Source organism: Mytilus edulis, chromosome 9, assembly GCF_963676685.1.
Source record: "Mytilus edulis chromosome 9, xbMytEdul2.2, whole genome shotgun sequence".
Lineage (NCBI taxonomy): Eukaryota > Metazoa > Mollusca > Bivalvia > Mytilida > Mytilidae > Mytilus > Mytilus edulis.
The window spans coordinates 82,528,548-82,541,036 of record NC_092352.1 but is presented as its reverse complement, the minus strand read 5'-3'; the positions used below and the strand labels follow the sequence as shown (position 1 = coordinate 82,541,036).

Below are 12,489 nucleotides of genomic sequence, written 5' to 3'. Positions count from 1 at the left end.
ATCAAGAATTGGTTAATCTTATACATGTACATGTTATAGTTGTGTCAAATATGTTAATAATCATTACACATTGTTACACGAATCTACAACATCCTACGCATTGTATCATTATATAAAGAAACAGATGCGGTAGGATTGCCAATGAGACAACTGTCCACAAGGACCACAAGAGACCAAAAGGACACAGACATTAACAACTATAGGTCACCGTACGACCTTCAACATTATGTTTATTTCGAGCAAGTGTTTGTACTTAAATAGGAAAATATACGATATATGAATTTAAGTTTGTTTGAGTATTTTACAGTTTTACAATTTAAATGCATTGAATGATATCTTTAGTCGTTCATAAAACTGTTCCTTCTAAAATGAGTCTGTACATGGACTGATATACTTACATATATCTTACATCGATGTTATCTTATTCTGTTCATTCCAATCCTGTATTACCCTATTCTTCCTGTTGATATCACCGTTGACAGCAGAAATGTCTGACCTAACAACGGAGACAAACACAGTTCATCATTATGACAATGAAAGACTATCTAAAATATTTCTTTATTAACGATATGAAAGTGAGGCGAAATATTCTAAACTGCAAAATGACATGTAAACTCATAAGTCGGAAAAAGTCTGACAACGCAATGGTTAACAAGAAAACAAGACCGAAAAATTAAAACCAGATAAGAAAAACACGACATAGAACACTAAATACTGAGCTTCACGAACATTAATATGTAAAATAATTCATGAATAATGCAATTTGTATGGTTCAAATTCAGATGATAATGCACACTCAGTAATTTTGCAAGGACTGTTCCTTTAATCAAACATGTAATCAATGAAAATTTCTTTACAAAAATTGAAATCAACGAGAAACCGTCTAGAAATTAAGGTTTTGCTTATTTATATATTGCTCTTATGCTTTTGTGGTATGGTATTGATTAATACGTTGTGGTAGATTCATTGATTTTTGTTCATTTTAGAACTTGATGTGTATTGACGATTTCTTGATACTCACACATTTTGTTTTTTATTTGTAACTGTTGAGTTATAGAATGTATGGATTAAAATTATGAACATGGTGAACTGTACAAAATACTAAAATAATTTACTTTCACCTAAAAACGTTTAAACGTATTTTGCAAGACATTGAATGCTGATTTATTTTATTTTTTTCATATACAGGTTCCAAACGATTCATGGAATATCCGTGACTGACACAGTAGTTGGATTGGATTTTTAGTAAAAGAACGAACTTATTTTAATCATACGAATGTTATACATACTTTACGTCTTTGGTTTATATGTAAATTTTTGGGATTTCAAGTTTGTGTGTACACAGCTTGTCTTCAGATTTTGTCATAATGTAATAAAGCAAATATGAAATCAGCCATGGCATTTTACAATAATTTCGATTATTTCAAGGTATATCATTCGAGACATAACATTAGCGTTATCAGGCATTGATAAAATGCACTGTCTTAATAACGATATAAAAATCAGCGGGAAGACACCAAAAGGGTTATTACTATTTTGTCGACAAAAACACATAACGGAAGAATAATCTAAATGAAGTCAAGATGTGAATTTGGATATACGTTATATATAAGGCAATACCAGCTGTCTTTCATTGTCAATTTTTTCTTTTCAGTAGTATCATCTCGTTTTTGTCGTTGTCCAGATTGTTTGTTGTACATAATCAACATTGTTCTAAAGTTATGAATGACAAATGTTGTTTTCGTTACACGGAGATAAGAGCAAACATAGTCTGGTTACACGAACAATATTTCCGATCAAACTTAGGACACACTTACTACTTATCGCAAATGAAAAAAATATAAAAAAAAAAACAAAAAAAAAAAAAACGGTAGTACTTCTTTTTGATTACGTTACACTCTCGGTAAATAGAGGTTTCCCGATTTGCTACCGTACCAACTGTAGTACGGACTGGGAGCCGTCATTAATCTTTTGAAATTAAGTCATATAATATGTCCTTGATGTCAATGTATTTTTTATGAATCATTATAAAAAGTCTTTGGATGATTTTTAGATACAACTTGGTATAATTTTTATGTAGTGTGTTACCTATTCATAACAAACGATATTGTGTGTATTCGATTATGCTTTCAACAAACCGTTGCTAGTAACCGTTGCAACGAACGGTTTGTAATTAAGATTTATTTCCCTTGAAATTCCACAGGCAAAAACAAGCTATATACAGTAAAACCTGTTTAAACCGAACCTCTACGCGAATCTTTTGTTCGGTATTGGCTGATGACATACATTTTCCTCCCTTTATTTGGAAGAATACACATGGCACTTTCCTCCTTGAAATGTTTATGAAGAAATCACTGGTAGATTTTTTTTAATATTGCAATCTTAAACTCTTGAACCTGTATTTGATAGACACAAATCTACTGTTTAACGTGAAACAATAATGGTTTGATATAAAGGGATTTTTTGAAAGTTGAGATAACAAGCAAATATCATGTTGATATTCGGAAAAACACGGAACTGAGGTTGCTATAGTGACAAAACTAAGTCGTTGGACCCTTATTTTTTCCATCATATTTTGTTCCTCAAATCATAAAATACCTTCACACAACATTTTAACGAAAAAACTACTGGTAGAACTGAATCGACTGTTTGGTCTTTAAGAACATTTTTGGTTTATACAGGTTTTCGGTTCATACATGCATGATTCGGTTTAGCCAGGTTTCACTGTATATATAGCACATTAATAATTTATCTTATGTTTGACTGTTTTATTAATGTAACGGTATAAATGGAAAAGTTAGCATATTTTAAGGGTAGGTTTTAAGAAAAGATAATAGAATAAGTGCTATTTTAACATTCAAATTTGACCCCATTCAAAATGTAAAATGTTAAAGGTAAATATAAAACCTGTTTCGGTATGGAGGTCGCTAAACATTAAATAGAAAGTGCAAGCAAGGTACTGCACAGTGAATAAATATAAACACGACGGAACAACTTTGATGAAGTAATTTTTTTTAATTTACTTATCAGGACGATTTCTTTCTATTTTGATATAATTTCAAATTGTAGGTTATTTTAGTTGTTCAAATTCATTATCTTTAATACCATTCTTATATTTTTCTGCAAGTTTCAAATATCATCATTCTGACGTATGAGAAATTTTACCAAAAGTTAAAAGTACGAATAAACTATCAAATGAAAATATTCAAAGAACACAAGTGTCAGTACAATTGTATTTTAGTCATGATAACAGTGGCGGATCCAGAAATTTTCATAAGTTGGGGACCACTGACTGCCTAAAAGGGGACCCGCTCCAATCATGCTTCCCTATATTATTAATCATTTTTTTTTCCAGAAAAGGGGCGGACCCTTTCCGTTTTCCCCCTGACCCACCCCCCCTAAATCCGCCTCTGTATAATTATATGACAATTATTCTAGTCAGTGAAATTAGATGATTCAAGAAATGTGTTTTTTTTTATTGGCAACCGAATAGTAAATACGGATTTTTTCAATATTTTTCATTTTACTCTCTAGTATCGTTTCTAGAAAGAAAAAAAAAAATCGAAGAATTCCCTTTTCTCACTCAAAATGAAATCTCAGCTCCCTCACCCTCTCAAACAAAATATGTTGTGTAATGATCGAAATAAATAATTTTAATAATAAAAACTAAATTCTAAATCATGTAACAACTAATTAAGATACATTTTTTTTTGTACGAAAACTACGCAATTTTGACACGTTAACAAATATAACCAATACCAGTATCATGTGTTTTAGAAAGTAGTTTATAGTTATTATTTTAATTATAATTCATTTGTCTGTATGAAAAAAATCTTTTCCTATTAAAAGAAAACGAACCAAAACAAAATACAGATAGCAAACACAAACACAAATCTATATTTAGAATCTAAAGGTCGTGTCAATTTCAACTCAGTTCGTTTAAGGTCTGTTTGATTCATCCACTTGTGCATAACAAAGTTATTCCATAGAGAAAGAATCATAAACACAGTGTTCTAGAAACGTTAAAATCGCTATCAAATAAATCGTCAAGCTAGTTTTTTGGTGATATGCAAATCAATTCTTTAAATTTCATCGTGATTAATAAGATAATTTCATGCGTTAAATGATACCTCCAAAACAGCACCAACGGTTGTGTTACGTACCAACCGTACCTGATACGTATCAAATCGGGAAACCTCTAATAGAACGGTTTTATGACGTCGGCAAACGTAACATATCCAATGTCACACATATTTTAAATTCGAATGATAGAAGGGACACCATAGCGAACTGGTTGATATACATGATGTGTCTGTGTCTAAAACTAATTAAAGAAATTCGTACCACGTCTTAGATAGTGGTTTACCATCTATGTTGTCTGGTCTACTTAGTACCGAACGTGATCTATTCCCGAATAAGACTGCTTTTTCCGAAGTTGAATTCGCATTTATATACGACGTGTATCTCGGTATCAAACAATCATGTACAGTTATGATGTTTCTTGTGTAAATCCTTCTGTAGGGCATTTTGTTTTTACTTTAATATACTTAGGGGTCCGATTGGTCATTTTGTGCTGAGTTCTGTTATTTTGTTTGTGGTTTTTATTCTGTATATTCGGTATATATCACATGTCTTATTTGTCAGTATAGTATAGTTACTCGTTTTGTTTTATGTAATTTGTTTTATGTGTGTTTACTGTTTGGTCTTTCATGATCTTGCCTTATATAAACTCATAGCAAATGACTATATTCGTGTAGGAATAGGGACACTGAAATATTAATTCAAATTTTGGAAAAGTGACCAGAGTACAATTTTTTACGTTTGTAGCAAGCTAAGGACACATGTTAACCGCGAGTTCTAATGCGGATATGATAAATTAAAACAGACGCCCTATATCAAAATAATATGAAACGAACAAGGCTGTCTTCATTTTAGGCATGCATTTTTGTTAATCTAAATATCGGTTTCAGCACTCGCAGCGTCAATTATGAACTCACAATACGATGGATCACATACATGTATCAAACCCTATAATATACAGAAATAAATCGGCTTTGATTGCAAGTGTTACAAATATCCACAAGTTAGCTCTGCAAAAGCTTAAACCGGACGAATTCTGAGTGCACTTACAAACAGATTGTTGGGCTGTGGAAGACATTTATTTTCAACACTAAAAAAGTTTTCAATGTATTTTACATGCAATAAGCATGTCACTGTAAAACACGAGATGTCTAATTTAACTTATGTATTTCAACTTGTTCAATACGAGATTTAGTTATACTTTAATATATCCATAATATTAACTTTTAGAATGAATATTACTGTTAGACAGAAGAAGTCAAGATCGGCATTTTTGTCAACCTAAGCAAATGTTTGAGGTATGTGTGGTGTGCCAAAATCTTCTTTATTTTAATTACCTTTCCATAGAATACAACAACTACATAGATAAGAAAAAAAAAAACAAATATATAGGAACAAAATCAGTATATGCACAGCCAAAAACACACACTAAAAAACACACAAAAAACACACAAAAACCCAAAGGACCCAAAATACTCCTCGCTGCAAGTTTAAGACAGTCCCGAGCACAAGTTTGAGCTGATTTCTTTGCAAATTTATTCGGATAGAGTTGTATAATGTCACACCACCAAATCGGGTTACGTCAAGCAAGCACAGACTGGAAATTAGTACATATTTAAAACAAAATAAATACCTCGAAAAGGTATAAATATTAAACTATGAAAAAAATATTTTAGTAATTAGGGTATCAAATGAAATTTGACGGATAGGTGATCCTTGTCATTCAAAATATTGACTGATAACTTAAAAATTAAAAAAAAAAAATGAATCTTTATGGATTAATTCTAAAATTGAGTGCATATGTTGCCTGCTTTGCAGATATTAAATATTTGGTTTGTTGTGTATAAAGTTTCAGTTAACAGTACGGTATTTGCTATGAATCATATTACCTATTGTAATCTATCTAAATACTTGCACGTTTAACAATTACAATGTACCAATCCATGGGAACATGTACTCCCCCCAAAAGTAATCAATCACCGAAAATTAAAAACAAAAGTTCGAAATATACCACTTTTTCAGTTAATGCTGAGGTAGTAATAGATATTAATCTCAGTGATCAAGCATTATCGGGATAGCAATAATTATAAGGAATTGAATGTTTAAAAATTATCATAACAATGTTAATTTTCCATGTTACTCACATATCCAATAAGCAGAACATCCAAAAAATATTATGTTGTGTACTGCAGTCTGTCATTAAACTCGTTCAGATACTTCTGATATTAACCTTTGAAAGAGATTAAAAAACAAAAGTTTATGAGAAATCTAGGCATGCCGGGGTTTTTAAATCGTATAACAAACAATGTGCATATTTCCAGGTGTATTTTTCACACCCAAAAAAAAAATCAATTAGTGCTGATCTAAAAAATCACATAGAGACATTGGGAGTATGTTGCTGTAAAAATATTTAAAATCCAATGACAAATATAGGCGAGACCTGAATCGTGTGAAGATCTACATAAACTTGAAATGATAAAGACGACCTTCGATTGATACTGTCTTCAAGTTGTTTCTTTTTTATTTTAGCACGCACGTATTAAATGACAAACTGGACATTATTAATGGACTAGATAAGCATATACGATACAGTTTATGGTCATTAAGTCAATACAACATAAAAATGAATAAAAAGCAGACATTATTATGACGGGTGATGATAATTTATGAAAGTATTGTTTGACAACCTAGAATATAGTACAGATACCGGAAGGTAGCACATAATAGTGTACACAGTCACACAATGGATGTTACATGTATTATGCAGCTCTGTTTAATTGGTTTTATTCTGGTATTGAACTATAGCTTAGGTAAGATTGCAACACCTTATTCTAGTAATTTGTATCTAAAAAAAGAAAAAAAAAAAAAAAAAAAACATTTCTCCGAAATTCTAAATGATAAACTTAGATGATTTACCCCATAGCAAACATATAGGTAGTGTATGAATAAAACTGCATTAAAATTTCTTTCACTTGATTTTGGTAATGCAAAAAAAATGAAAGGGGTATATCTTATTTGCATGTTTTGTATTTTAAACTAAAACATATATAGAACAGACAAGAAAGTCCTCAAGTGTATAATTGTCATCTTTACTTGTTTTTTGTATCATTTTTTTTTTGTCCTTGTAGAAGAATTTTTCACGTGCTCCTTATTTTATATATGCACATCTTGGTACATCGATTTAGGCCGTGACAACCTTACCAGTAGCAACATTTTGCATTACATGCTTAAACCCTGAAATTAACCTCAAACTACTTTAAACTAATGCAACGCACGTCTAACGATTGCTTAGCGTTCTTGTAGCGTAAATTTGCGTGCACCTTAACGTATACAGATTCAGTCAATTTTCTGTGCATGTTTGACACAAAAGTTCTTAGGGACAACTGATTTTAAGATTTGTGATCGCTGATTTTAACGTTTAAGATTCAATGTATTCAAACAGTATAGTCAGAAAGTATTATACTTTATACTGTATAACGTGACGGTACCCAAATTGCACCTATTTTGACAGTTTTTTCATCTACGTTTTTTAATGATAAAGACAAACATGTCCATTCTGTGTTTATTTTGTAGCTGTATCCTTCTTTATTATAAAGGTACACCAATTTGATTTTTATTCCATATGGAATCATAGAAAAATTGGTCTAAACTGACCTTAAAACCGGCAATGATTCTGAAATGAGGAGTACCCAAATTGCATCCATGCTTAAATTCACATCGTCAAAAGTCTAATAACAGATCTAGAGCTTTTGTTTAATTTCTTCAAATATTTTGAACAATTAGATATTAGTCCATGCTTATTCTTCATTATTTTTTAAATGGATACTTGTAACATATTGTATTTTCTCATTTTAAAAAGATGACGTTTCAGTACAGTTTGCTTCTCCAGTAAATACTTCATCTGTTGATAAATACTGTGAACGTTTTGTGCATATCTAAATAGTTTTACCTATGTTGAAAGATGTGCTAAGTATCAAATCATTAAAATACAAATTGTTTAGTCTCTAGGAATTCTTGTAAGATTTTCGCTGCTAGTTTTGCTAAATAGGTGCAATTTGGGTACCGTTACGTTAGTCGGAAGGACCATCTGCTGACTTTCTTTTTTTAAGTCTTGTACACTGGTTCCTGGGAGACTTGAATAATGTCATAAGTTCTTAAAAGTCGGATAGAGGACATCAAACAATTTAGACTTCTTTCGAGTTTGTCCTTCTCCGGAAAATCTCGTCAATTATGCGCGCCTTAATGACGTCATTTACCATATAGAGTGGACCGCATGTATCCCTGCACTATTAATGTTTATCAAGCGTCTTAGTGATTGTCATTGTGTAGGATAAATTAGAAATTAACAATGTTTGTTCTGTAGTTACTTAATCACTATTCCTTAATGACAGCAGTGCTGATTTGCAATTATGAGAATTCAATTTACTTACTATTTGTGCAATATAGCATCATATTTTTCCATCACTCGTTCAACATCGAAAATGAAGTGACGAAAATGCATCGAACTTTATTAAATGACAAATAGCGGTAACAAATGTTTTAAATGTGGGGTTCGTGTTGTTTATTCTTTAGTTTTCTATGTTGTGTCATGTGTGCTGTTGTTTGTTTGTCTTTTTCATTTTTAGCCATGGCGTTGTCTGTTTGTTTTAGATTTATGAGTTTGACTGTCCCTTTGGTATCTTTCGTCCCTCTTTTAAAACTAAAAAACATGTGTTACAGAAGGATTATGATAATGATTTAAAAATGTCCTTTGTGTAAAAAAAGGTAAATTGTAGAAGTATAGATTATAACATGCCTTTTTTCATATTGGCCCTGATATCATCCCGAGACTCCCATATCGGCATCGAGGCTTTAGCCGAGGGCCGATATGGGTCGAGGGATGATACCTGGGCCAATATGGAAAAGACATGTTATAATCTTTTTATCACATATTTAAGTTCTGCAGAAAAGAGAAAAAAAGTTCAATTATAACAATTTAATGATACATAAAAGGTAAAATCTTAAACAATTTATTAAAAACGTGTCGTTCAGGATGCAATGACGTCACGTCATTAGGTACAGGGCACAATATGGATATCTCTTTTTTGCCCCGGGCAATTTTGAGGTTATTGCATATGCAAAACCTAAGGTATTCATAACAAATATGTGATAAAACAATTTACTGTTTAACCCAAGTTCAGCTTCCTTGGAAACAATGCTATTTTGTTTTTGTCTTTATTTTTAAAGTCGATATGTTTCATGGTTCATAAGAATGGGCTATATCTACACAATGTAACAAGATAATTTCCACATCAAGATTCTTTATACTGCAATGTCGCTTTTTTGCGCGTGGTTTCGGTTTTCCAGATTTTACATCTGTTTGTACTGGAGGGTCTTCATCATGTTCATAGTCAGATCCATAGATGATTGTTGGTTTTCCTGAATGACAGGTGTGATATCAGGACACTTCATAAATACACATATCAGACACGGCAAAAGCACGGATAATCGTCCCAGGTACGACCGGGCCGTGTCTCAAATACGTGCAAGAGACATTTTTTTTCGTGGCGTGTATTTCATCTATATTATACAAACGCCAGACTTACGCCATCACACCTTACTTGAACGTTTGATTAACGTTTGTGTATTCTTCTCGTACGCTCTAAACACATGTAAAGCTCGTCCACACAGTACAGATACAATTGACAAGTTAAATACGTTCAAAATTACTATCGTATTGGCAGAGTACATGGTTTTTTGACAATGTCCGGCGTATTGTAGTTCTATGCGCTGATAAGTGGCCCAGGTAACTTAAAAAACTGTTTTATGTCTTGTTCCAGGTTATGACAATTGTTTTATCTAGTTTCGTCATGAACCGATCAATGGGTGTTTCTTTGTCTTGTCTGTTCACATTCCTGGGACTAGTGCGAGTGGTTTTGTGAGTTTACTAGTTTCATGTATACCTGTTTACACGTATAGTTGACCTATTGAAATTTTTTTTAATTTACTGTTGTTTAGTGTATTTCTCATTGACGTGTACTCCAAATCTCTCGTTATACACGTACACAGAATAAAAAAAATATGTATCTCATTACTATTACTACGAATACCTGTTAGTGTCCTACAAAAAATATGTATCTCGTAGTTCGCGTAATTACGAGAAAACAATCGCTTAATTACGAGATAAGATTTTTTTATCTCGTAATTACCCGATAACTATTCCGTAGTTACGAAAAAACAAAATTTAAACTCGTAATTATGCGATAGTGTTCTCGTAATCACACGATAATTTTTCTCGTAATTACGCGATAATTATCTCGTAATTACGAGATATTTTTTTTCTGTGTGACCCTAATAGGCTTTCGTAGATTACCCATATCTGACAATAAAACATACACTTGATTTACTAATTTAAACATACGAATATTTCTATCTTAGTGAACGGGCTTTGCAGTTTTCCATGTGTCTGGCAAAACAGAAGATATTTTGGGTTATCAGATGGATCAGACAATTCTATCACATGTCAGCAGTCCTCATTGTATACAGCAGTTACCAGTGACGGACAAACTGTTATAAGTGAATGCTATGCTCAGTCTGGTCCATTTTTAGTAACCAAGTGAGTTAACTAATATCAATTCTATTACACCGTTACAGAATCTAATGCATACTAATAATATGGATAATATTTTCAAAAGCGTACACCTAAACATAGTGATTTGTTTTAATACGTACTAACCGTATAGCGGGTTATTTTCCCGGGTGTGCAATTCGCGATTTTCATTGAAAGAGATATACGAAATATTTTGACGGTTATTATTCAAAAATGTTATCAATACCTTTGCATATACACTTTTATTTATATCGGAATTTATGGTGGCGACATGATTTATGTCTGCGAAGTTAGCAGCCGGTTCGTTATTCAATATTCGATATTCAATATAAGATATAAAAAAAAAACATTTTTGATGTCGCTTTATTGATAAAAATCTAAAATACATAAAGACAAATATGCAACTAATAATAACCATTGACAAGGGTTTATATTCGAGGACAACGAGAGTTTAAGACAACTTGAAAGGGTCATAAAACGATTTCCTACGTATCTTTTCAGTACTTTCGGCAATGAAATTTATGCTTTTAATGTTAAAAAAATATTTGTTTTATGATTTTCAACCAAATTTGAATATCGAACAACTGCTAGCAGCCGGTTGGATATTGAATATCGAAAAACGAACCGGCTGCTAACTTCACATCTTGTTGCGAAAAAAAGCAAAAATGTACAAATAACCCGATATACGGTATTTGAGTGTATGAAAAATAATATAAGCTATAGTCCTTTAGATTCTAAAGATGCGACTTGGTGTAATGTTTATTAAGCATTAAACGAAAACAACTATAATAAGTATCGGCCATATTGCACGGCAGGATGTGTCATCGAACACATTTTGTAAACATATTACCATTGATGATCATTGCCAAGTGTGGTTGAAAAAATCAATCTCAAATATCACAGTTTTAAGTATGTAGTTAAGAAACGCAAGTGATGATACATCCTATCAAATGATATAGACACCTAATTTACATGATAATATAAATGATTTTACACAAGTGCAAATGTAAAATGAGAATAGTTGGTATGATTGTTAAAGAGAAAATTAAGCTAGTAAATCCAACGGGTATGCATTGCTAAATGTTTGATATCAAAAAATGAAGAACGAATATTATATATTTGCGTCAAAAATATAAGTATATTAGTCTGAATTATATTTGATGATAGATTAAATTTTCGTCCATTTTTCTACCCTTTTCAGAATTTGTATTAGGCGCCACCCCCAGCCCATTCAAAATATATGGTATTTACAGTATATATCAGCAAACATATTAGAGAGCGAATGGTGGCGTCACTTCTGATTTTCAGAAAGCTGTCATAAATTTGCAGAATTCTATTAAAAATTGGTGTTTACAAACGCCCATTTCGTAATGACGTCACAATTACAGAGAGAAGTGAATGTTTTCAACGCACTTTGAAAAACCGCGTACTTCAAAAGTAGCAAATATGTTGTGATTAAAAGAAGTCAAAGTATCTTGATGATATTAGTTAATTATTATTTTGTTCACATTCATTTCCATGTGCGTTTTAATAAATTTTGTTTATGTTTCTAATTCAAGAATACAGAATACAAATCAGTACAAGTGTTTGAGAGAAACATTTTTTGACAAAGATGCCGACATTATTTTCATTTACGTTACACCATTCAGTAAGTTTATTTTGTATTGTTTACAGCACAGGATTACACAATGTAAAGTGTTCGCTGGATGAAATAATTAACCACACATATACAAAAATACATGCACGTATGAAGTAACTCCACGGAAAATAGTTGAGACGTAACACATAACCCATATTTAGAAATTTGGGTAACTAACACG

The 12,489-nt window shown here is 31.8% G+C and overlaps 1 protein-coding gene and 1 long non-coding RNA gene across 2 annotated transcripts in view; both read left to right on the top strand.

Moving 5' to 3' along the window:
- LOC139489187 (low-density lipoprotein receptor-related protein 2-like) overlaps positions 1–1,392 on the top strand; it is a 50,177-nt gene extending 48,785 nt beyond the window's left edge. The window contains exon 25 of the mRNA XM_071275370.1: positions 1,189–1,392. Coding sequence (XP_071131471.1) covers positions 1,189–1,217 — 29 coding nt within the window. The 3' untranslated portion in view covers positions 1,218–1,392. The remainder of the gene's footprint in view (positions 1–1,188) is intronic.
- Positions 1,393–6,569: 5,177 nt separating this feature from the next.
- On the top strand, positions 6,570–12,318 carry LOC139490464 (uncharacterized). Its single transcript, XR_011656340.1, has 3 exons — positions 6,570–6,890; positions 10,498–10,675; positions 12,229–12,318. It is a non-coding gene; the product is annotated as an uncharacterized lncRNA (long non-coding RNA).
- Positions 12,319–12,489: the final 171 nt, after the last annotated feature.